This window comes from Amblyraja radiata, chromosome 41 (assembly GCF_010909765.2).
Source record: "Amblyraja radiata isolate CabotCenter1 chromosome 41, sAmbRad1.1.pri, whole genome shotgun sequence".
NCBI classification, from domain to species: Eukaryota; Metazoa; Chordata; class Chondrichthyes; order Rajiformes; family Rajidae; genus Amblyraja; species Amblyraja radiata.
The window spans coordinates 8857950-8884523 of NC_045996.1; the positions used below are offsets into that span (position 1 = coordinate 8857950).

The 26574-nt window shown below is 48.4% G+C and overlaps 1 protein-coding gene across 1 annotated transcript; it reads right to left on the reverse strand.

Annotated features, from left to right (window-relative positions):
* Positions 1-5116: 5116 nt before the first annotated feature.
* On the reverse strand, positions 5117-23874 carry LOC116967857 (homeodomain-interacting protein kinase 4-like). The gene is made up of 3 exons (XM_033014489.1): positions 23358-23874; positions 9548-10707; positions 5117-5776 (listed from the first exon to the last, which is right to left on the reverse strand). Exons 1-3 carry the CDS (start codon positions 23872-23874, stop codon positions 5597-5599), a joined length of 1857 nt encoding a protein of 618 aa, XP_032870380.1. The 3' UTR covers positions 5117-5596.
* Positions 23875-26574: the final 2700 nt, after the last annotated feature.

Consider the following 26574-nt stretch of genomic DNA (forward strand, 5'->3'; position numbering starts at 1 on the left):
AGTTGCTCCTGAGGTCCCCCTTAAATCCCACTCCTATCACCGTAAACTGATGCCATCTGCTTGTAGAATCGTCTACCCTGGGGGAAAGACTGTGAGCGTCCACTTTATCTGTGCCCCTCGTGATCTTGTACACGTCTAAAGTCACCCCTCGGTCTCCCACGCTCCACATGTGGGGCCATTGCCTCTGCTCTCTGTAGCTAAAGAGGTCTCTGACTCTCGGCTTGAGTTTAACCCAGTAAAGAACGGGGCTGAGGCGATGGTAGCAACCTGGCCCGCGATCAGCCTGACCTGCGCTGTGGGGGGGGGCTTCAAAGACTGTGTAAGGTCATAAGGAATTGGAGTAGAATTTGGCCATCAAATCTACCCTGTGGAGAGAGGGGCTTAACAATGCACCTAGCCCAACCCAGTCCTTGCCCTGTCCCCGTGTGATGGGACAGTGTAGAGGGAGCTTCACTCTTTTTTCGCCTTCGTCTCAACAAGGACTTTATTCAGTAATTGCAATTGACAGCGTACCAGAGCATACAAAGGCTTTCAATGGTCACATTTCACCAGGTAGTCATTATAATACAATGGTGGCATCTTTATCGACAATGTACGCGACCCACCGCGGGGGCCAGCGTCCACGGAAGGCCTCAAGAGTCCCCGTGGACACCGGGTGCTTGCTCCCTCTCCAGGGACACGCGGGCACGGGCGTAGGCCAGGAAGAGGGGCAGGCAGTCGACTCGGGCAGAACCCTCGGCTGCTCGGCTGCCTGGAGCCGTGAATGGCCATCTTGGCTAGGCCCAGAAGCAAACAGACTCTCCCTCCCTCCTGCATACCGAGTGACCAAAGACCAGGAGCGTGGGGCTAAAGTGCCAAAACTTGAGGAGCAGCCCTTTCTGATACTCAAACGGGTGCTCTCCCTGCCCTGAGAGAATGTATGACAGGCCAGTTCAGGGAGAGATTCATTTTGTGCATCACATCGCTCTGTTAAAAGTCTTACCAAAAGAAACAACATGCGTTACATGAATTAAAGTTACCCATTCTTGATTAAAGATTCTCTTTGATTGCTGTGTCAGTGCAGTGCAGGTGCAAGACCAAACCTATTACTCAAACTCCTGCAAAAATGGTTGGGTTCAGTTTAGAGATACAGCGCGGAAACAAGTCCTTTGGCCCACCGAGTCTGCTCTGACCAGCGATCCCCGCACACTAATGCCCCTGTCGCACTTAGGAAACCTGAACGGAAACCTCTGGAGACTTTGCGCCCCACCCAAGGTTTCCGTGCGGTTCCCAGAGGTTGCAGGTGGTTGCCGGAGGTTGCAGGTAGTGGAAGCAGGTAGGGAGACTGACAAAAACCTCCGGGAACTGCACAAAAACCTTGGGTGGGGCGCAAAGTCTCCAGAGGTTTCCGTTCAGGTTTCCTAAGTGGGACAGGGGCATAACACTATCCTATGCACAATGGGGACAATTTACAATGTTAGCTGAAGCCAATTAACCTACAAACCTGTACGTGTGGGTGGAAACCTGAGAAAACCCACCCAGTCACAGGGAGAACGTGCAAACTCCGTTTAGTCAGCACTCATGATCAGGATTAAACCCGGGACTCTGGCGCTCGCTGTGAGGCAGCAGTTCTACCGCCCCTGATAGGTGACATTTCAGGTCAAGACCACTCTTCAGGTGACCTTTCTGGTCATGGTCCGAAATTTGCCAGTCCATGTTCTCCAGAGATGCTGCCTGACTACAAACTCCGTTCAGACAGCATCCATAGTCAAGATGAAACCTGGGTCCCTGGCGCTGTAAGGCAGCAACTCTACCACTGTGCCACTATCCTACCTCGCCTTAAATAAAATTGCGAGTCAAATTAGTTTCGCATCTCACGCATATTAAACTGTTTATCGCAAATCTGTCAGGCACGAAATGCCTCAACCCACAATTTCATCAAAGTTAGTTCAAACAATCACCATTCACTCTGACCAAGTCTTGAAGCATGCGGGACCTTCAGAGAGCAACAGAGACCGACTGGAGTTACGGAAGAATTGTCTGCAGATGCCAAGTCTGATTTTTGGAGGATAGTTTTGCGATGCAGTGCGAAGATGAATTATGATTCAATTTTGTGTCTGGGATAAGGAAGATGAGCAGGAATCTCCACTTCCCATCACACGTCTAGTCCTTTATCCTAGGACCGGCTCCAAACACAGCCCATGAAATATGATTTTAAACAAAACAGCCATGCGTATGAGGCCTCGACTCACCAAAAGTCACAGGAGAGGATTAGGCCATTCGGCCCATTGTATCTGCTCCACCATTCACTCATGGCTGATCTACTATCTTCCCTCAAACCCATTCCCCTGCCTTCTCCCCATAACCCCTGACACTTGTACTAATCAAGAACGTATCAATTTCTGCTTTAAAAATACCCAGTGACTTGGCCTCCACAGCCGTCTCTGGCAATGAATTCCACAGATTCACCACCCTCTGACTGAAGAAATTCCTCCTTGTCTCCTTTATAAAGGCACTTCCCTTTATTCTAGACTCTCCCATTACTGGAAACATCCTCTCCACATTCACTCTATCCAGGCCTTTCATTACCCAGTAAGTTTCAATGAGATCCCCTTCTTATCCTTCTGAGCTCTGGTGGGCATCCAAAGACAAACGGAACTACTGCCTTTGCCAGTATTAACCCCTCCGTCAATGCCTGTTTAGTTTCGAGATCCAGGCCCTTTGGCCCACTGAGTCCACACCGATCAATAATCACCCTACACCATACGCTATGGTCGATTTTTACAGAGGCCAATTAGACAAGATGCCCGCACGTCTTTGGAATGTGGGAGGAAACCGGAACACCTGCAGTCACAGGAAGAACGTGCAAACTCCGTACAGACGCCACCCGTAGTCGGGATCGAACCCTGGTCCCTGGCGCTGTAAGGCAGCAACTCTACCGCTGTACCACCTTGCAGACTATACTTCAGTAGGAAAAAAAAGTGCTGGAGTAACTCAACTGGTCAGACAGCATCTCGGTAAATCTATGTTCACTATCCCAAGCATGGCTTGATGCCTTTAATGTTGTTAAAAAAACCTAGGGAAACTTTATTGGAACTACGACCCTAATATCCAAATAAGGTGTTATACTTCTTAAAATTGTCTCCATTCCTTCTAACCCCACCTCCCCCCCTTCTCTCCCCCTCTCTCCCCTTCTCTCTCCTCTCTCCTTCTCTCCCCCTCTCTCCCCTTCTCTCTCCTCTCTCCTTCTCTCCCCTTCTCTCCCCCTCTCTCCCCTTTTCTCTCCTCTCCTTCTCTCTCCTCTCTCCTCTCTCCTTCTCTCCCCATCTCTCCCCATCTCTCTCCTTCTCTCCCCCCCCGCACTCTCTAAAGGACGTACCGTTCACTGTGCCAGCCGTCTTTTACCTTCCTCTTCGTCGCAGGTGCGAATTTCAGACAGCGCTCCCCCACTTTCCCTGGCCCCCGCCTTTGCGATGTGTGTGTGTGTGCAGTCGGTCGATCCAGCTCGCTGTTTCAACGCGGACGGTCGATCCAGCTCGAGGTTTTCCAGGCGAGTGCCCTCGAGCTTGAAGGTCGAAGACATCTTCTTAACTCTTGGATTAGGTCGCCGCTGTGGGACAGCCCCTTTACAGCGCTTGCAGCGCCAGAGACCCGGGTTGGATCCCGGCTACGGGCGCTGACCATACGGAGCATGTACGTTCTCCACATGACCGCCCGGGTTTTTGCCCGAGATCTTCGGTTTCCTCCCACACTCCAAAGACGTACATGTTTGTAGGCTTTGTATGAATGTAAATTGTCCCTGGGGTGTGTAGGATAGTGTTAGTGTGCGGTGATCACTGGTCGGTGCGGACTCGGTGGGCTGATGGGCCTGTTTCCCCGCTGTATCTCTAAAACTAAAAACAAGGGATAAATGCAGGAAGAAACAAATTTGTGGGTCAAACAGTGAAGGATTGGTGCACTGAGATGGCCCTACCAGTGGAGCTGGGTGGAAGTATGCGTTTTGGGTTTGGACAATCTCCCAGTTCAATGGTTCAATGATACACAAAGTACACAAAGAGTCGCTATGTGTCTGCTGCTGGCGACGTTACAAAAATATTAATTAGGATCCCGGGGGATCCACTTTGTTCTCCCCACCATGTCCTACTTTGTTACTGAAACGGGGTACTGATTGGGGATGATCAGCCATCACTTCTCAGATATTCAAGGACATGGGATCACTGTCCGTCTGGGAGACATTGATGTCCAATGGTGAGGTCGTGGCCCAAGGGGAGGTGTGAGGAGCATCATCGGAGGTGAGGTTCTGCCTCTGTAAGGTGGTCAGATTGGACAGCACTTGAAGTGGGCACTATCGTTGTCAGTTCGTTGCCAAGTTTTTCCTAGCATTGGCAATGCCATGTGTCACACAAGCCTTGGATGAACAAGGAATAGGTTGCTGTTCATCAAGACCCTTCTTCAGACTGGTTAGGGAAGTCCCTAACCAGTCTGAAGAAGGGTCTCCACCCGAAACGTCACCCATTCCTTCTCTCCAGAGACGCCGCCTGTCCCACTGAGTTACTCCAGCGTTTTGTGTCTAGCTTCAGTTTATTTATTGTCACGTGTTCCGAGGTACAGTGAAAAGTTTTTTAGTTGCGTGCTACCTAGTCAGTGGAAAGATTATACATGATTACAATCAAGCCGTCCATAGCGTACAGATACAGGATAAAGGGTGTCATGTTCAGTGCAAGATAAAGTCCAATTATAGATGGTCTGAGCGTCTCCTTAGTCAGGACCGTTCTCCAGTTGGTGAGAGGATGGTTCAGTTTTCTGGGAAGAAACTGTCCCTGAATCTGGAGGTGTGCGTTTTCACACTTCTTTACCTCTTGCCTGTTGGGAGAGGGGAGAAGAGGGAGTGAGACTGGCCCTTGATGATGCTGCTGGCCTTGCCGAGGCAGCGTGAGGTGTAGATGGAGTCAACGGAAGGGAGGTTGGTTTGCGTGACGGTCTGGGCTACGCGCCCACGATTTCTCGCGGTCTTGGCGTGGAGCAGATCCCAAACCGAGGTCCCCTCGCGAGGCATTGACCATTTCAATAGACAAATAGACAATTTCCATGCAACTTGGACCTGGGAAGATGATTCGACCCAACAAAACCGATTGATTTTCAAACATTTTTATTAACAATACAGAATACACAGAGTGCTTTAACACTGAATAAATGGATAACAAATCAAAGCTCTTTCCCAAACGACCCCGAAAGTTCAGAGTTCGGATAAAGTCAATTTCAGAAGCAGATTGAATCAGCACCAATACTCAGTCACATTAAACCAGCCATTTTGTCCTGAATTAAGGACTTTCAAATCTTCCCTGCTTCATTTTATCTCCTGACTGGCCATGGCATTCATTTCAGGCCTGGCAAGTTTCAGCGCAATACATATTTTCTAAATTCCTTTCCTATGACCTGAGAGGTCTATATTTTTTTCACGTTGCATTATTATAAATAAAATGATGCTTACAGTTGAAGATTTATTGACGGTTTATTTTGTGGCAAATAACCGAGGCATTTGTCACATTGTAAAATCATTTGCAGTCTTGTCTGATCAGCAGGTGGCGCTGTCTGCATGGCCCACTTGGCAAGAGGACTAATGTTGATTTTCCATGTGTACATAATTCTGGTAACTGTTGCTCCGGGGCTGTAACTCTTCGTATTCAATGGAGACAGAATCTGTGCTTTCGGGACTCCAGGTCTCGCTGCCGTTGTTCAACCATTCATTGTCAAAGTTGTCGGAATGTTCGGAGTCCTGTTGGCTTGGTTGAGATCTCTGCGTAAAATAGTAAAAAGATTCATTGCTTCAAGTAATCCTTGCACCCCCTCTCTCCGTCCCCTCCCCCACCCAAGTCGTTGTACCGGCTTCAAAGCCCTCGCGTTGTTTCTCATTGTCTGTAACTCGTTTTCACCTAGCCCACAGTTAACAAGTCAAGTCAAGTCACATTTATTTATATAGCACATTTAAAAAACAACTCTCGTTGGCCAAAGTGCTTTACATTTGTTATAAGAATAGTATAAACAAACAAACGACATACATATATACATATAGCCCTCACTCAGTGGACGTCAGGAAAGGCTTGGGAGTATAGATAAGTCTTTAGTCTTGACTTAAAGGAGTCGATGGAGGGGCAGTTCTGATGGGAAGGGGGATACTGTTCCACAGTCTAGGGGCTGCAACCGCAAAGGCGCGGACACCCCTGAGCTTATGCCTGGACCGCGGGATATTCAGCAGCCCCAAGTCGGCCGATCTGAGGGACCTGGAGGTGGAGTGGTGGGTGAGAAGACTTTTAATGTAGGAGCGGGCCAGCCCATTGAGGGCTTTGTAGACATGGAGGAGGGTCTTGAAATGTATACTGAACCGCACAGGGAGCCAGTGGAGAGAGGCCAGGATCGGGGTGATGTGGTCCCTTTTTCGAGTCTCGCTGCGGCGTTTTGGACCAGTTACAGGCGGAACAGGGAAGGTCGGCTGATGCCAGTGTAAAGAGAGTTGCAGTAATCTAGGCGGGAGGAGATGAATGTGTGGATGATTTTTTCGAGGTGATCAGAGTGGAGGAATTGTTTTATTTTAGCCATCATCCGAAGCTGAAAGAAGCTAGCTTTTACCACGGCATTGACTTGTTTGTCAAATTTCAGTGCAGAGTCAAATATCACGCCGAGGTTTTTGACGTGAGGTTTGAGTAGTGGGGTAAGGCTTCCAAGGCTGCCTGCTATCATTTTGATTGAGTCCGACTAACAATGGCCAGGTTCCTTTATCATCATTACTTTATGCATATCTTTCAGTCAGTTGTTCCATATCTCTCTACATCATCATCTGCATCTCTTGTTTCCCTTTCCCCCGACTCTCCGTCTGAAGAAGGGTCTCGACCCGAAACGTCACCTATTCCTTTGCTCCAGAGATGCTGCCTGACCCGCTGAGTTGCTTCAGCTTTTTGTGTCTATCTTCGGTTTAAACCGGCATCCGCAGTTCCTTCCTACACAAAGAGATTGATTGACTGATCGATCGATCGATCGGTTGATTGATTGAACGACACAGCAGCACAAAGGGACGGCATGGTGCCACACCGGTAGAGTTGCTGCCTTGCAGCACCAGAGACCCAGGTTCGATCCTGACTACGAGTGCTGTCTGTATGGAGTTTACACGTTTCTCCCTCTGACCGCATGGGTTTTCTCCGGGTGCTCTAGTTTGCGGGAATAAATGCGAGAGTAATGCTGGAGTAACTCAGCGGAAAAAGCAGCATCTCTGGATAGAAGGAATGTGTACGACAAGTTGGATCGAGACTCGACCCGAAACGTCACCCATTCCTTCTATCCAGAGATGCTGCCTGTCCTGCTGGGTTACTCCAGCATTTTGTGTCTATCTTCAGGGTAAACCAGCATCTGCAGTTCCTTCCTACATACTTCACCCTTGTTAGGGGGCTATGGAGGGTCCGTTACTGAGTATATTCAAGACTGATATTGAAAGATTTTTATGTGCTAAGTGAATCAAGGGAGAGGCATTGTGTAGAAATGTGCCAAGGTATAAATGTCATCCATGATCACAATGAATGGCAAGGACAGCTAGCAAGGGAACGAATGGCCTACCCTTGCTTCTCCTTATGTTCTTGTACCTTCCTAGTGTCAATGCAAGAGGCTGCAGTCTTCAATCTGAAGAAGGGTCTCGACCCGAAACCTCACCTATTCCTTTTCTCCAGATATACTGCCTGACCAGCTGAGTTACTCCAGCAGTTTGTCTCTGTCTGCAGTCTTCACAAGTCTGATTAAGGGTCCCTACCTTAAGTTTGGGATGTCCATCACCCACAGGTGCTGCCTGACCCACTGAGTTCTGCCAGCACTTTGTGCTTGTGCTCATATTTCGAGTGTATCCATAAGATCATGAGTGATAGTAGCAGAATTAGGCCATTCAGCCCATCAAGTCTGCTCCACCATTCCACCTAACCCTATTCTGCTGCCTTCTCCCCATAACCCCTGTAACCCGAAGGACATCCAGTCCTGGCTTAATCCCTCTCTGCTCATGAATCTCAGTGAACATAATCAATCTCCATTATCAATCCACTGCCATATATATTGTTGAACCAAAAAGCTCTTGGGTTCTTTGGCCCAAGAATGTCAGCTGACCACTAGTTGTGTTATGCAAAGATCCTATAGCAGAGCAAGATAGACCACTCCTGCTAAATGCAATGGGCTGACGTGTAGTACGCAACGGAGCGGAACGTGGGCCTTTTTTTCATCCATTTCAGTAACCTGACCCGACCCGACCCGAATCAACGTTGCGGGGGAACAGTTTGTGTTAATAAATTAAAATTCTGAAAATGAGGAGAAGATTTTTACCAAAGAACTTTTATTTTTACGAGGACGTTTCCGTAACCGGCTTCCGTCTCCGCACTAGTATCTTTGCTCCGCTACGGGATCTTTGGTGCGGAGACGGAAGCCGGTTACGGAAATGGGGCCGAAAATTACCCACGAATCTGCCCATGACCGTACTACGTCTTTTTCGTCGAGTGGACGATCTTGCTCGCTGTAGGGTCTTTGGTGTTATGTATCCCAGTCAGTACTTTGATTTGAACTCATGTAGAAACACATGACATATAATAGGGTGGCACAGGATCGCAGCGGTAGAGTTGCTGCCTCACAGCGTTTACCGTGCCCGAGACCCGGGTTCCATCCTGACTACGGTTGCTGTCTCTATGGAGTTTGAACGTTCTCCCAGTGACCGCGTGGGTTTTCACCGAGATCTTCGGTTTCCGCCCACACTCCAAAGACCTACAGGTTTGTTGGTTCATTGGCTTGGTCTAAATGTAAAATTGTCCCCTAGTGGGTGTAGGATAGTGTTGATGTGCGGGGATCGCTGGTCGGAGCGGACCCAGTGGGTCGAAGGGCCTGCTTCCGCACTGTATCTCTAAACTAAACTAAACTAAAACTAACAGGTTGGGATGGAAATGGGAAGAGGAGTTAAACTGATTTGCAACTGGGAGATCCAGCAGGCCTTGAATAGAATGCAAGTCTATGGCATAATGGTTGCACAAAGTCTCTTGCCCAGAGTAGGTGAATGGAGGACCAGAGGACATAGGTTTAAGGTGAAGGGGAAAAGAATCTAAGGTGTAACTTTTTCACACAGAGAGTGTTGGGTGTATGGAACAAGCTGCCAGAGGAGATAGTTGAGGCTGGGACTAACTTTAAGAAACACTTAGACAGGTACATGGATAGGTCAGGTTTGGAGCAATATGGGCCAAATGCAGGCAGGCGGGACTAGTGTGGCTGGGACATGTTGGCCGGTGTGGGCAAGTTGGGCCGAAGGGCCTGTTTCCACACTGTATCACTCTATGACTGACTCTAGGACTGACTCTATGACTAGTCTACGCTTGGTTTTTGCGGATGAGTAGGAGGCCACGTTGGGAACACCAGGAGCAGTAGGTGAGGTTGGAAGTGGAGCAAGTGAAGTGGTACAGAGCTGGTTGCTATGTCAACACCCCTATGACCATCACATGGCAGTCCTGTGCCTAGTATCTTTGGTCCTGTGCTTTCTTTGACCTTACCTCGACCTTACCTCAGGATCTGGAGCCTCTTTGAGTGCCATCGCTTCTTCGGGCCTCTTCACCTCTTGCGCCGAGGAAGACGCCGCTGCAAAGATGGCCTCCGCCTCTTCCTCCTCCCAGTTAATGATCTCCGCGGGGGGTTCCTGCCCCAGGAGGATCACGTTCCCGAAGGCCGGGTCGGACTTGGAATGGTGAGGAGCCTTCCTCTGCTTCAGCCCACATCGGTTGGTGTAGTAGCCCGTGGCCGGTTCTTTCCTGTGCCTGTGCGCGGGGTGGTTGGGCCTAAAGCAGGCCCCTTGGTGGTAGGAGTGGGGCAAGCAGCTGGGGTTGCCCGCCTTGGAGGTGGAAGGCTGGTACCCGGCCTTGCCCGCTCCCTCCTGCCACGTACTGAAGTTAATCTCCCGGCCGGGCTCCTCAATAGTCAAGTTGTCCATCTTGTCAATGGCCCGCTGCATGGAGGTGATGCTGGGGATGTGGTGGGCCTGCCTGCACTCGTAGTAGCACTCGGGGTTGGAGTAGTACGACTCGTCCACCAGGCTGTAGTACTGGCGGTCGGAGTTGAGGGCCCTGCGCTGGGAGTTGAGGGCCGCGTTGAGGCCTTGTACCGACTGCTCGTAGTACTTGGTGTGCTCGTGGGTCATCTTCAGCTGCTGAATGGTGACGAAAGGGTGCTTGAGGGCGGCGCTGGGGGTGATGCGTTCGTGGGAGTCCAGAGTCAGCATCCTCTTGATCAGCTCCACCATGTTCTTGCGGTCGTGGAACTCGGCGATCACCTCGTCATCGGGGAAGATGGTCTTGGTGATGTTGATGGTCTCCAGCTGATCCAGGGACTTGAGCATGTACTTCCTCCTCTCCAGAGGCTGCATCATGGTCTCTGCTTGGTAGTCAGTGGCACACTTGAGCTGCCACTGCGGGCCGGAGTGTTGGCGGGGTCCACGGTGGAAGAACTGGGCCGCCTTGGTGGCGGCGTTGAGGAGCTGGTCTTTGGGCAGCCCCTGGGTCTCCACGATGTAGCGGATCTGGTCGTACTCGCTGTTGCCGGGGTAGAGGGGCCAGCCCAGATGAAGCTCGGCCATCACACAGCCCAGCGACCACATGTCCACCTTCTCGCAGAAGGGGAGACCCAGCAGGATCTCGGGCGAGCGGTAAAATCTGGACTGGATGTAGGGTTCTGCGGGAAGGCAGAAGGGACACGTTAGTGTTCAAGTTCAAGTTCAAGTTCAAGTGAGTTTATTGTCATGTGTCCCTGTATAGGACAATGAAATTCTTGCTTTGCTTCAGCACACAGAACACAGTAGGCATTTACTACAAAACAGATCAGTGTGTCCATATACCATAATATACATATATACACACATGAATAAATAAACTGATAAAGTGCAAATAACAGAAAATGGGTTATTAATAATCAGAGTTTTGTCCGAGCCAGGTTTAATAGCCTGATGGCTGTGGGGAAGTAGCTATTCCTGAACCTGGATGTTGCAGTCTTCAGGCTCCTGTACCTTCTACCTGAAGGTAGCAGGGAGATGAGTGTGTGGCCAGGATGGTGTGGGTCTTTGATGATACTGCCAGCCTTTTTGAGGCAGCGACTGCGATAAATCCCCTCGATGGAAGGAAGGTCAGAGCCGATGATGGACTGGGCAGTGTTTACTACTTTTTGTAGTCTTTTCCTCTCCAGGGCGCTCAAATTGCCGAACCAAGCCACGATGCAACCGGTCAGCATGCTCTCTACTGTGCACCTGTAGAAGTTAGAGAGAGTCTTCCTTGACAAACCGACTCTCCGTAATCTTCCCAGGAAGTAGTGCAGAAGGAAAAGAGGACTCTCCACAACAGCTCACAAAATCCACACAGGGCCGGATGTGGGAACGTTTCCTGCAAATTTGGAATCTGGGAACCAAGGTGGACAGATGAGAAGAAAGGTTCTTGAAAGGACACAAAGTGCTGAAGTAACTCAACAGGTCAGGCAGCAGGTACACAAAAATGCTGGAGAAACTCAGCGGGTGCAGCAGCATCTATGGAGCGAAGGAAATAGGCAACGTTTCGGGCCAGGTAGCATCTCTGGAGAACATGGAAAGGTGATGTTTTGGGTCAGGACCCTTCATCTGACTGATTAGTTTAGTTTAGTTTAGAGATACAGCATGGAAACAGGCCCATCGGCCCACCAAGTCCACGTTGACCAGCGATACCTATACACCAGCACCATCCTACAGACTCGGGACCATTTATAATCTTTACCCAAGCTAATTAACCTACAAACCTGTATGGCTTTGGAGTGTGGGAGGACAATATAGACAATAGACAGTAGACAATAGACAATAGGTGCAGGAGTACGGCATTTGGCCCTACGAGCCAGCACCGCCATTCAATGTGATCATGGCTGATCATCCCGAAAGTACCTCGTTCCTGCCTTCTCCCCATATCACCTGACTCCGCCATCTTTAAGAGCCCTATCTAGCTCTCTCTTGAAAGCATCCAGAGAACCGGCCTCCACCGCCCTCTGAGGCAGAGAATTCCACAGACTCACCACTCTCTGTGAGAAAAAGTGTTTCCTCGTCTCCATTCTAAATGGCTTACTCCTTATTCTTAAACTGTGGCCCCTGGTTCTGGACTCCCCCAACATCGGGAACTTGTTTCCTGCCTCTAGTGTGTCCAAGCCCTTAACAATCTTATATGTTTCAATGAAGGAAACCGGAGCTCCCGGAGAAAACACACGTGGTCACGGGGAGAACGTGCAAACTCCGTATAGTCAGCACTCATGGTCAGGATCAAACCCGGGACTCTGGCGCTCGCTGTGAGGCAGCAGCTCTACCGCTGTATCACCGTGCCGCCCCTGATAGGTGACATTTCAGGTCAAGACCCCCCTTCAGGTGACCTTTCTGGTCATGGTCCGAAACTTTGCCTGTCCATATTCTCCAGAGATGCTGCCTGACTCACTGAGTTACTCCAGCACTTTGTGTCCTTTTGTGTATTGACCAGCACTTGCAGATCCTTGTTTCACAAGATAGGATCCAGAACTGAGATGAGGAGAAATTTCTCAGTTCTATCGTACTTGAGTTTGGCTTGATTATATTTATGTATAGTATAATCTGATCTCATGCACAACAAAGGTTTTCACTGTATGGTTCCTGCAAAAACAGGAAAGCAGACTATTATCTAAATGGTGGCCGACTAGGAAAAGGGGAGATGCAGCGAGACCTGGGTGTCATGGTACACCAGTCATTGAAAGTAGGCATGCAGGTGCAGCAGGCAGTGAAGAAAGCGAATGGTATGTTAGCTTTCATAGCAAAAGGATTTGAGTATAGGAGCAGGGAGGTTCTACTGCAGTTGTACAGGGTCTTGGTGAGACCACACCTGGAGTATTGCGTACAGTTTTGGTCTCCAAATCTGAGGAAGGACATTATTGCCCTAGAGGGAGTGCAGAGAAGGTTCACCAGACTGATTCCTGGGATGTCAGGACTGTCTTATGAAGAAAGACTGGATAGACTTGGTTTATACTCTCTAGAATTTAGGAGATTGAGAGGGGATCTTATAGAAACTTATAAAATTCTTAAGGGGTTGGACAGGCTAGATGCAGGAAGATTGCTCCCGATGTTGGGGAAGTCCAGGACAAGGAGTCACAGCTTAAGGATAAGGGGGAAATCCTTTAAAACCGAGATGAGAAGAACTTTTTTCACACAGAGAGTGGTGAATCTCTGGAACTCTCTGCCACAGAGGGTAGTCGAGGCCAGTTCATTGGTTATATTTAAGAGGGAGTTAGATGTGGCCCTTGTGGCTAAGGGGATCAGAGGATATGGAGAGAAGGCAGGTACGGGATACTGAGTTGGATGATCAAAGGCTCGAAGGGCCGAATGGCCTACTCCTGCACCTAATTTCTATGTTTCTATGTTTCACTGTATCTCGGTACATGTGACAATAATAGATCTAAGCCTAAACCTGAATCCATTGATTCTGCAGCTGGAAGGGTCGACAATTAAGTTCATTAAGAAAAAAGCTCCCACAAATGTTCATGGTTCTTAAGAGTGCAGTCTTTTAGTTTAATTTAGTTTAGAAATACAGTGTGGAAACGAACCCTACTGCGCGTCGAGTCCACGCCGACCAGCGCAGTTCTATCCTACACACAAGGGACAATTTACTGAAGCCAATTAACCTACAGATTCGCACGTTTTTGGAGTGTGGGAGGAAACCGGAGGAAATCCACGCGATCACGGGGAGAACGTCCAAACTCCGTACAGCCTACACCCGTAGTCAGGATCGAACCTGGGATTACTGGCGCTGTGAGGCAGCAACTCTACCGCTGCGCCACCGTGCCGCCCGAATCTGCCGTCCTCTAATCCAGTTATAGTCATAGAGTGATACAGTGTGGAAACAGGCCCTTCGGCCCAACTCGTCCACACCGGCCAACAATGTCCCAGCTACACTAGTCCCACTTGCCTGCGCTTGGTCCATAGCCCTCCAAACCTGTCCTATCCATGTACCTGTCCAGCTGTTTCTTAAACAATAGGATAGTCCCAGCCTCAACCACCTCCTCTGGCAGCTTGTTAAATACACCCACCCTGTGTGAAAAAGTTACCCCTCTGATTCCTATTAAATCTTTTCCCCTTCACCTTGAACCTATGTCCTCTGGTCCTCGATTCCCCTTCTCTGGATAAAAGACTCTGTGCATCTACCCGATCAATTCCTCTCATGATTTTGTACACTTCTAAAAGATCTCCCCTCATCCTCCTACGCTCCATGGAATAGAGACCCAGCCTACTCAACCTCTCCCTGTAGCTCACACCCTCTAGTCCTGGCAACACACTCGTAAATCTTCTCTGAACCCATTCAAGCTTGACAATATCTTTCCTATAACTGAACTGAACAATATCTTTCCTATAACTGAACTGGACTCTTGACCACTCTAGCACCATTGAACTATCTATCAAAAGTTGTTAATTCACTAATTTATTTTAGTGCACAAATGCATCCCTTCCTGACCAGGAGTTTACAAGAGTGTTTAATTGTTATATGTAAAGGAGAACGGAATATTTAAATTCCAACTTGCAGCAGCATAACAGGCCCTTAAACATGATACACATGGATAATAAATGATGAACAAAAATACAAAAATTAATATCCACAATACTGGTGGATAAATAAACCCAAGTCAAATGAACTGCGTAGAAGTCCATAGTTAAGTTTGGTTTTGTGCTGTGTTGTACAGCCTGATGGTTTTATTCTCCCCAGAACAAAAGGCATACAGTGCTGGAGTTAAGGTCTTGTCACACTTTCTCGAAGTAATTCACGAATTCTCCCGAGTTTTCCCCTTGATTCAAACTCGCAGAATGTCCGTAACAAGTCCGTAGGAGTCCATAGATATATCGTAGCGCCCGTTATTCCAGCCGTAGGTACTCGCGGCATCAGGTAAGTCGGGACGTTTATTCCCGCCCGATAAAAAATGTCCACGAGTAAAAAAATGGTCGGGATGAAAGAAATTGCAACTTTTTACTCGTAAGGAGGGCATCGAAATAGTCGTGGGAATTCGTAGACATACACGTAGGAGTTCGTGAACATAGTCGTGGAAGGTCGTAGGAATTTGTAGATTACCACAATCTGGATTTTTTTTGTTAGGTCCTTTAAACTCAGCAGAGGTTTTGAATTGTCGCGAAAGTGGGACAGGCCCTTAACTCAGCGGGACTGGCAACTGAGTCAAGCTGGAGATCAGAAATAGGTCTTTTTAGAGCATGAATGTGGATTTTTGGTCGGGACCCTTCTTCAGACGTTCATCACCTATCCACGTTCTCCAGAGGTGCAGTGGGGTGGCTTTGAGCTACTGCCTCACAGCGCCAGAGACACGGGTTCAATCCTGACAACAGATGCTTGTTTGTACGGAGTTTGTACGTTCTCCCAGTGATCTCCGAGATATTCGGTTCCCCCCCACACTTCAAAGGCGGACAGGTTTGTAGGTTAATTGGCTTGGTACAAAAAAAAGTAAACTTTCCCTAGTGTGTGTAGGATCGTGTTAGTGTGCGGAGATCGCTGGCCAGTGCGGACTCGGTGGGCCGAAGGGCCTGTTTCCGCTCTGTATCTCTAAGCTAAAAACTAAGATGCTGCTTGACCCGCGAAGTTACTCCAGCACTTTGTGTCTATTTTTGTAAACCAGCATCTGCAGTTCCTTGTGTCTCAATTGATCCTTTAGTCACCCTAGTTAATAAAATAATTTGTATCTTCATTTATTTTTATATCTCAGCTTCAAATGTCAGATTTATTTTCACGTCAAGGTTATTTCCTGAAAACTATACTGCAGAAACTTAGATAACATTTATGTCATTTCCTTGTTTTTGTTGGGAGATTTTCCAGGATGAGACGTTATTGAGAAAGCCAGCATTAATTTTCCATTCCCTAGTGTATAGTGTGGGCCTCAGGCTAACTTTTCTTGAGCTATTTATGTTTTGTATAACAGTAAACCCTCGTTATAATGGACTGTAGGGTAGGGGATAGAGTCCGTTATTGCAGATTGTCAGCTATAACCAAGTAGAAACATAGAAACATAGACAATAGGGGAAGGAGTAGGCCATTCGGCCCTTCGAGCCTGCACCGCCATTCAATATAATCATGGCTGACCATCCAACTCAGTATCCTGCACCTGCCTTCTCTCCATGCCCCCTGATTCCTTTAGCCACAAGGGCCCTCTTAAATATAGCCAATGAACTGGCCTCAACGACCTTCTGTGGCAGAGAATTCCACAGATTCACCACTCTCCGTGTGAAAAATGTTTTTCTCATCTCGGTCCCCCTTATCCTTAAGCTGTGACCCCTTGTTCTGGACTTCCCCAACATCGGGAACAATCTTCCTGCATCTAGCCTGTCCAACCCCTTAAGAATTTTGTAAGTTTCTATAAGAAAATTTTGTAAGTTTCTATAAGAAACTATAAGTAAGAGGGAGTCGCTGCCTCAAAAAGGCTGGCAGTATCATCAAAGACCCACACCATCCTGGCCACACACTCATCTCCCTGCTACCTTCAGGTAGAAGGTACAGGAGCCTGAAGACTGCAACAACCAGGTTCAGGAATAGCTACTTCTCCACAGCCATCAGGCTATTAAACCTGGCTCGGACAAAACTCTGATTATTAATAACCCATTATCTGTTATTTGCACTTTATCAGTTTATTTATTCATGTGTGTATATATTTATATTATGGTATATGGACACACTGATCTGTTTTGTAGTCAATGCCTACTATGTTCTGCGTGCTGAAGCAAAGCAAGAATTTCATTGTCCTATCAGGGACACATGACAATAAACTCACTTGAACTTGAACTTGAACTGATGACAGAAGCGATGCCCACAAACGACGACACGATACACTTTGTGACGCTTCGGGCAGCCAATTCTGTCACCATGTTGGACGTCGACGGAAGCCAACAGCGAGCTATGCGTTGTCAGACACATGAGCGAACGAACGAACCAAGTAAGGTATTATCATTGTACAGGTAGTGGTAGCAAACCACTACCGACACAATGCGCAAAACGGACACAAAGTGCTGGGGTAACTCAACGGGTCAGGCAGCATCTCTGGAGGAAAGGGGATAGGTGACGTTTCAGGTCGGGACCTATTCTTATTCTTCGGTGTGAAAGTAGAGGGGGGGAACTGTAGGTAGACAAGGTCATCATTGGGTATTTGGGCACAAGGCACAGTTGTAAAGGGGGTGCAAGAACAGAAGCCAGAGTGCACGGGTGGATTAATCCTGCTCAGGGCAGGGATGTGTTGAGGGGGTATTCAATGAGGATATCGGATGCTGGGATTCATAAAGAGACAGAATATAAAAGCAGAGAGATTGTGGAAAATACTGGCGGGCTCCCAGCTGGAGCATTGGGTCTAATTCCGTCCTCCACACTTGAGGAAGGATATGAAAGAGAGCGTGCAGGAAAGGTGAGCTGGAACAGGTCCAGGAATGACCGACCAGCTCCAGGGTTGCACTAGAAAGCTTACAATGCTGCAGTGTGAACGTTGATTCCTCTCGTTTCAAGTAACTCCTGCATTCCCTCTCTCCCTGCCCCCCTCCTCCCCTCCCTCACCCTAGTCATCCTACTAGTTCCACTGTTCACATCCCTTTATTATCACCTCTACCCAGCCATCAATGGACCATTATGGCCGCCCCCTTTCTTGGTCGTCTGTTGCTGGCCTGAATTTGCTCTGGCCTTGTCTAGCGACAGTTCCCTCCCTCTACTTTCAGCCTGAAGAAGGGTTCTGACCCGAAATGTCACACATCCTGTTCTCCAGAGATGCTGCCCGACTCGCTGAGTTACTCCAGCACTTTGTGTCTATCTTAGTGTCTACCTGATCTCAAGTTCAAGTGAGTTTATTGTCATGTGTCCCTGATAGGACAATGAAATTCTTGCTTTGCTTCAGCACACAGAACATAGAAACATAGACATAGAAACATAGAAATTAGGTGCAGGAGTAGGCCATTCGGCCCTTCGAGCCTGCACCGCCATTCAATATGATCATGGCTGATCATCCAACTCAGTATCCCGTACCTGCCTTCTCTCCATACCCTCTGATCCCCTTAGCCACAAGGGCCACATCTAACTCCCTCTTAAATATAGCCAATGAACTGGCCTCAACTACCCTCTGTGGCAGAGAGTTCCAGAGATTCACCACTCTCTGTGTGAAAAAAGTTCTTCTCATCTCGGTTTTAAAGGATTTCCCCCTTATCCTTAAGCTGTGGCCCCTTGTCCTGGACTTCCCCAACACCTGGAGCAATCTTCCTGCATCTAGCCTGTCCAACCCCTTCAGAATTTTATAAGTTTCTATAAGATCCCCTCTCAATCTCCTAAATTCTAGAGAGTATAAACCAAGTCTATCCAGTCTTTCTTCATAAGACAGTCCTGACATCCCAGGAATCAGTCTGGTGAACCTTCTCTGCACTCCCTCTAGGGCAATAATGTCCTTCCTCAGATTTGGAGACCAAAACTGTACGCAATACTCCAGGTGTGGTCTCACCAAGACCCTGTACAACTGCAGTAGAACCTCCCTGCTCCTATACTCAAATCCTTTTGCTATGAAAGCTAACATACCATTCGCTTTCTTCACTGCCTGCTGCACCTGCATGCCTACTTTCAATGACTGGTGTACCATGACACCCAGGTCTCGCTGCATCTCCCCTTTTCCTAGTCGTCCACCTGGTCGTCCAACATAGTAGGCATTTACTACAAAACAGATCAGTGTGTCCATATACCATAATATAAATATATACACACATGAATAAATAAACTGATAAAGTGCAAATAACAGATAATGGGTTATTAATAATCAGAGTTTTGTCCGAACCAGGTTTAATAGCCTGATGGCTGTGGGGAAGTAGCTATTCCTGAACCTGGTTGTTGCAGTCTTCAAGCTCCTGTACCTTCTACCTGTCTACCTGTAGATGCAGGTGTACATGTAAACAAACTGCCACAGGAGGTAGTTGGGGCAGGTACTAACACAACTTTTAAGAAAGATTTAGACAGGTACATTGATAGGACTTTTCTCCAGAGATGCTGCCTGACTCGCTGAGTTACTCCAGCACTTTGTGTCTTTCTTTGGAATAAACCAGCATCTGCAATTCATTGTTCCAAAGTCAACCAATCTCTCCAAGAAATGAGGAAAATTTGGATGATGATATTGTGTCTGAACTGAATCCAGTGCAAAGTTTAAGCATCGGTAAATATGGGAATTAGTCTGCCACAGAAGGTAGTTGAGGCCAGTTCATTGGCTATATTTAAGAGGGAGTTAGACGTGGCCCTTGTGGCTAAAGGGATCAGGGGGTATGGAGAGAAAGCAGGTACAGGATACTGAGTTGGATGATCAGCCATGATCATATTGAATGGCTCGAAGGGGCGAATGGCCTACTCCTGCACCTAATTTCTGTATTTCTATGTGGGAAGAAGGGTCTCGACCCGAAACATCATCTATTCCTTTTCTCCAGAGATGCTGTCTGACCCGCTGAATTACTCCAGGTTATTGTGTCTATCTTCAACATCTCCGGAGAACATGGATAGGTGACATTTTGGGTAGGCGATCTACTGCAGATTCCTGGTCTAGAACTGGGCCTGGAATCCAGGGGGATTGACGGGGGAGAGGCGTGGATCGCCGGAGTCGATGGTCACAGCCCGCGGGAGGCCAGAGGGTTGGCGGTGGTGGTGGCGGCAGGCACGGCGTGGAGGCGGTACGAGCCAGGGTGCGGCGCGGACAGTCGTCGGAAAGTCCGTCCACTATAACCAAAATCCGTTATAAAGAAGTAACCCCTCCTCCCCCCCGGGGAACACGTGCTGGATCGCGGGATGACAGAAATGGAGGCAACGGCTGCGATGGGCCTTAGTGGCCAGCTGGAGCTGGGACTGTAAAATGGTGCCTCTAGCATATGGACTGCTCTGTGCATTCTGTACTGTCCGTGGAGATCGTGCTAATGTACGGGCACAGTCTTAAGCCCCTGTCCCACTTCGGAGACCTAAACAGCAACATCTGGTGACCTTGCCCGCCATCCAAGGTTTCCATGAGGTCACCGGAGGTTTTGGTCACTCTCCCTAATGTGGTTTCCGTGTGGTCGAGGCTTCATCGAGGTTGCTGCTATTTTTTCATCATGATTAAAACCGGCCTCGGTTGCCGTTTTAAAAATCGGTCATTTTTTAGTCGCAGGTCTAGTCGAAACCGGTTTCCTTCATAGTCGAGGAAGGTTTTCAACATGTGCGTGGGAGGTGGTAGGAGGTTGCAGGTCACCTCGACCTTGATTTTTTTTTTTGGGTGGTGGGCAAGGTCACCAGAGGCTGCTGTTTAGGTCTCCTAAGTGGGACAGGCCCAATAAATGTACTTCACTGTCCCTAGTGCATGTGACAACAAAGAGACCACTGAGCCACCTTTGAACCACCATGGTGTGGTGAGTGACTCATCTCCTGATACTCCGAGCCTCCTCCTACATCTGCAATCACGTCAGGAATGCGATGGAATACTTTCCATTTTTGTCATTATTTGCATCTCCGACGACTCTCAAGAAGCCCGGCACCAACGCAGCTCACTTGCTTGGCACCGCGTCAACTATGCCAAGCATTCATTCCCTTCAGCGCTGGTGCACAGAGGTTGCAGTGTGGGCCCCGCGTACAATGCGCACTGCTGTTGCTTACTCAGGAGACCCTGGGAGCGCTTCACGAGCCCCTGAGCTCCGCCAGCGTAAAGGCAAACGGAGGTAGGTGTGTGAGACCTGTCCAACCTTGAAGGTTTGGCAACGCCACAGTAAAGATGGTTGATAGCTTCACCAAGTCAAGTCAAGTCAAGTTTATTCGTCACATACACATACGAGATGTGCAGTGAAATGAAAAGTGGCAATGCCCGCGGACTTTGTGCAAAAAGACAAACAAACAAACAACCAAACAAACTACAAACACAATCACATATTCTTTTACATATTAAATATTGTGGGCGGAAGGAAAAACGTTCAGTAAAGTTAGTCCCTGGTGAGATTTACAGTCCGAATGGCCTCTGGGAAGAAACTCCTTCTCAACCTCTCCGTTCTCACAGCATGGCAACGGAGGCGTTTGCCTGACCGTAGCAGCTGGAACAGTCCGTTGCAGGGGTGGAAGGGGTCTCCCATGATTTTATTGGCTCTGGAGTTGCACCTCCTGATGTATAGTTCCTGCAGGGGGGGCGAGTGAAGTTCCCATAGTGCGTTTGGCCGATCGCACTACCCTCTGCAGAGCCTTCTTGTCCTGGGCAGAGCAATTCCCAAACCAGATGGTAATATTTCCGGACAAGATGCTTTCCACAGCCGCTGAGTAGAAGCACTGGAGGATCCTCAGAGACACTCTGAATTTCCTCAATTGCCTGAGGTGGTAAAGGCGCTGCCTTGCCTTACTCACGAGTGCTGAGGCGTGTGATGTCCATGTCATATCCTCAGAGATGTGGACTCCCAGATATTTAAAACAGCTCACCCTATCCACAGTATCCCCATATATGTCCTGGATTTGTCATTTTATCCTGGACGGTCCGCTGGTCAGTTACATCGAAGCTATGACCAAGAGGGCACACCAACACCCCCACTTCCTTAATGGCCTGTCCCACTTCCACAACCTAATTCACAACCTTTTTTACTCGTGGACATTTTTCATCAGGCTAGAAAAACCGCCCCGACCATCTTGATGCCACGAGTACCTACGACTACTGGGGGTGGGGGGAGGAGTTGTACAGTTTGATAGCCACAGGGAAGAAGGATCTCCTGTGGCGTTCTGTGCTGCATCTTGGTGGAACCAGTCTGTTGCTGAAGGTGCTCCTCAGGTTGACCAGTGTGTCATGGAGGGGGTGAGTTATATTGTTACTGGTTTCAAATGTTGCCGTGCATGCACTCCTCCAAATCTCCATGACCTCCTGGGGCCTGCAACCCACTGAGATCTTCACCCTTAAACTTCTGACGAAAGGACTATCTTTGAAATGGTCTCTTACTTTTGTTTTTCCTGATTGGGATTGAATTGAATTGGGAATTGAATTGAATGGAACCCCTAAACTCCGAATCTACTGCTCTAAGCCTCTCAATAGACAATAGACAATAGACAATAGGTGCAGGAGTAGGCCATTCAGCACCGCCATTCAATGTGATCATGGCTGATCATCCACAACCCTGCCTTCTCCCCATATCCCTTTGAATCCACTATCTTTAAAAGCTCTCTCTTGAAAGCTTCCAGAGAACCGGCCTCCACCGCCCTCTGAGGCAGAGAATTCCACAGACTCACCACTCTCTGCGTGATAACATTTTTTCCTCGTCTCCGTTCTAAATGGCTTACCCCTTATTCTTAAACTGTGGCCCCTGGTTCTGGACTCCCCCAACATCGGGAACATGTTCCCTGCCTCTAGCGTGTCCAAACTCCAACTCTCTCTCCTCTTTTGCTCCTTTAAGATCTTCCTTAAATCCTACATCTTTGACCAAGTTAGTAGATATGTCCAAATATCTACTTACATTGTTGTTATTGTTTTATTTAATGAGGCTCTTGGGAAATAAATAGCCTGTGATTTTGCCTTTACTCTATTTATGGCACTTTCTAAAACCAAGTTGGAGAGCACATGGAAATACTTCCTTGGTTGGGTGTACGGTTGACATGACCAAAGTTGGTACACCAGCCAGGTTTGTGATTTAGATTGCGGGCCTGTTCTAGCAGGCCTGAGGTCAGTGGTACACTCAAAGCACACATGTGAAGAGGATGCTTCTACTAGTGGGAGAGTCTCGGGTGAGAGGTCATAGCCTCAGAAGAAAGGTCTCGACCCGAAACATCACCCATTCCTTCGCTCCACAGATGCTGCCTCACCGGCTGAGTTTCTCCAGCATTTTTGTCTACCTTCAGAATAAAAGGACGTTCCTTTAGGAAGGAGATGGGGAGGAATTTCTTCAGTCAGAGGGTGGTGAATCTGTGGAATTCTTTGCCATGGATGGCTGTGGAGGCCAAGTCAATGGATATTTTGAAGGCAGAGATAGTTAGATTATTGTTTAAGAAGGAACTGCAGATGCTGGAAAATCGAAGGTACACAAAAATGCTGGAGAAACTCAGCGGGTGCAGCAGCATCTATGGAGCGAAGGAAACAGGCAACGTTTCGGGCCAAAACCCTTCTTCAGACTGATCGTCTGAAGAAGGGTTTCGGCCCGAAACGTTGCCAGTTAGATTATTGATTAGTACGGGTGTCAGCGGTTATGGGGAGAAGTCAGGAGAATGGGGTTAGGAGGGAGAGATAGATCAGCCATGATTGAATGGCAGAGTAGACTTGATGGGCCGAAGGGCCCAATTCTGCTCCTATCGCTTATGACCTTACGACCTTAATCCTACCTTTGACATAGCGCACCTCGTGAAATATGCTCGCAGATCCAAAATCAATCACTTTCACACGGAAGGGGAACCGCTTCTGATCAATGATCATGATATTCTCGGGCTTGAGGTCAGCGTGAATGATTGACAGGTCCTTGAGCTTCTGGAGGGCACTAAGGACCTGGGTGGTAACAGTCCGAATATGCCTGGCCGGCAGGAGCGCAAAGTTGTTCTCCTTCTGAAACTCAAAGATGTTCTGCTCCATCAGCTCAAACACCAAGTATGACTTGATATCATCGTGGAAGCACTCGAAGAATCGAATTAAGTGGTACTGATCTGGATCCACTGTTCCCAACACCCTCAACATCTTTAGCTCGTTCTTGATGATTCGGGCACGGTATGAGTCACTTCTGAGGATCTTGATGGCCACAAAATGGCCGGTGCTTCTCTTCCAACACTTCGCCACCTCACCAAAGGTCCCCTTGCCCAAGATCTGAATTATATCATAAGTGTCTGTTTCAGAATGGATGACAGACATCTTCAGGGATCTTCTGGCCTTCGCTCTCTGCCTTGCCCTCAACCAACTGGTATCCAACAATAGAAGGTTTAGGGTGTAACAATGGGGGTGTGGGGGTCATTGTTACCAAACCGGGCTCTGGGGTCACTGTCTGAGAGTCTCAGAGCTTGAGGAACCCTTACACATGGACTAGCTCCAATCTGATGATCCCACCTCCTTCAGTGGACAGAGTTCCCAAGTCACTTCAACACAGTTGCACCCTTAAGTATTGACCGGGACTTGTTCATGCCCAGATCACTGTAACCATTGGCAAGCAAGACCGACGGAGATTTTGAGGTAAGAGGTTCGATCCATTCATTCCACCAGATTTTTGTGGAAGTACCAACAGCTTCTGACATTGCTCACTATTGTTAAATTGGCCAGCGACTTTCAATAACAGATTTCCAGGAAATGGGAATCTTCCTCCAAATCTTTCTATTGTTGAACCCATTAGTAAGGCTTTCTAAAGGGAATTGGATAGATACTTCCGAGAAAGTAGTGAAGATGATTGCATGGAAATGAAGTAGAAATAGGGCTGAATAGATTACAATTCATAGATTACAAATAGATTACAATTCCCTTGTTCCCGCTTCTGTGTGTGGGGGCAAGGGAAGGCTTCTGCTTTGATGTTGGACATCCAGCCTTGTTACCTTGACACACCCATAGAGAATGGAGTGGCTGGGCTTGTACATTCTGGAATTTAGAAGGATGAGAGGGTATCTCATTGAAACATATAAGATTATTAAGGTACACAAAAATGCTGGAGAAACTCAGCGGGTGCAGCAGCATCTATCGAGCGAAGGAAATAGGCAACGTTTTGGGCCGAAACCCTTCTTCAGACTGATGGGGGGGGGGGGGGGGGCGGGGTGAAGAAAGGAAAAAGGAGGAGGAGGAGCCCAAAGGCTGAGGGATGGGAGGAGACAGCAAGGACTAACAAAATTGGGAGAATTCAATGTTCAAACAAAATTGGGAGAATTCAATGTTCAAAACATTATGATTATTAAGAGTTTGGACATGCTCCCGATGTTGGGGGAGTCCAGAACCAGGGGCCACAGTTTAAGAATAAGGGGTCGGCCATTTAGAACAGACATGAGGAAAAACGTTTTCACACAGAGAGTGGTGAGTCTGTGTAATTCTCTGCCTCAGAGGGCGATGGAGGCCGGTTCTCTGGATACTTTCAAGAGAGAACTAGATAGGGCTCTTAAAGATAGCGGAGTCAGGGGATATGGGGAGAAGGCAGGAACGGGGTACTGATTGTGGATGATCAGCCATGATCACATTGAATGGCGGTGCTGGCTCGATGGGCCGAATGGCCTACTCCTGCACCTATTGTCTATTGTCTATTATCCCTCCACTGTGACTGGAGCCCTTGAACATTGCAGAGCCAAGGATATCCAGTTCCCCAGTTTTCGTTTTTCGTTTTGTTTTAAGGGCACAGGGTGGAAACAGGCCCTTCGGCTCAACAAGTCTACGTCGACCTGCGATCACCCGTGCACCAGTTCTATCCCACACACTAGGGTCAACTTACAGAAGCCAATTAACCTACAAACCTGCACGTCTTTGGAGGGTGGGGGCAAACCGGAGCACCCGGAGAAATCCCACACTGTCACAGGGGAGAACGTACAAACACCGTACAGACAGCACCCGTAGTCAGGGTCGTACCCGAATCTCTGGCGCTGTGAGGCAGCAACTCTACCATTGTGCCACCTTGCAAGCTAGTCTTACCATTCAATGTTCAATGCTGCACTAAATGTTGCACTCTTTATCCTGTATCTGTGCTCAGACAGGATAGCATGCAAAAGCATTTATGAGTGTACTGTACTGTACCTCAGTACACGTGACAGTACTACACTACACTAAACCAAAGCATTAGAGCAGCTCGCTGGCACGGTTTCCGACATTCTTGAGCTAGGAACCAGCTCCTTCAGAGAAATACTGCACAGAATTTTGTATTTGTATGGAATAAGTACGTTCTCGCCGTGACTGTGTGGGTTTTCTCCGGGTGCTCCGGTTTCCTCCCACATTCCAAAGGCGTACAGGTTTGTAGGTTAATTAGCTTCTGTAAACTGTAGATTGTTCCTAGTGTGTAGGATAATGCTAGTGTACGGGGTGATTGCTGGTCGGCACGGACTCGGTGGGCCAAAGGGCCTGTTTCCTCACTCCTCCAACCTCATCTATTGCATCCGCTGCTCTAGGTGTCAGCTGATCTACCTCGGTGAGACCAAGCGTAGGCTTGGCGATCGTTTCGCCGAACACCTCCGCTCGGTCCGCAATAACCAACCTGACCTCCCGGCGGCTCAGCACTTCAACTCCCCCTCCCATTCCGTATCCGACCTCTCTGTCCTGGGCCTCCTCCATGGCCAGAGTGAGCACCACTGGAAATTGGAGGAACAGCACCTCATATTCCGCTTGGGCAGTCTGCACCCTAGCGGCATGAACATTGACTTCTCCAATTTCCGGTAGCCCTTGCTCCCCTTCTCAGCTCTCCCTCAGCCCTCGGGCTCCTCCTCTTCCTTTTTCCTTTCTTCTCCCCGCCTCCCCGGCACCCTCCATCAGTCTGAAGAAGGGTTTCGGCCCGAAACGTTGCCTATTTCCTTCACTCCATAGATGCTGCTGCACCCGCTGAGTTTCTCCAGCATTTTCGTCTACCCTCACTGTATCTCTAACGTCTATAGGTCTAGA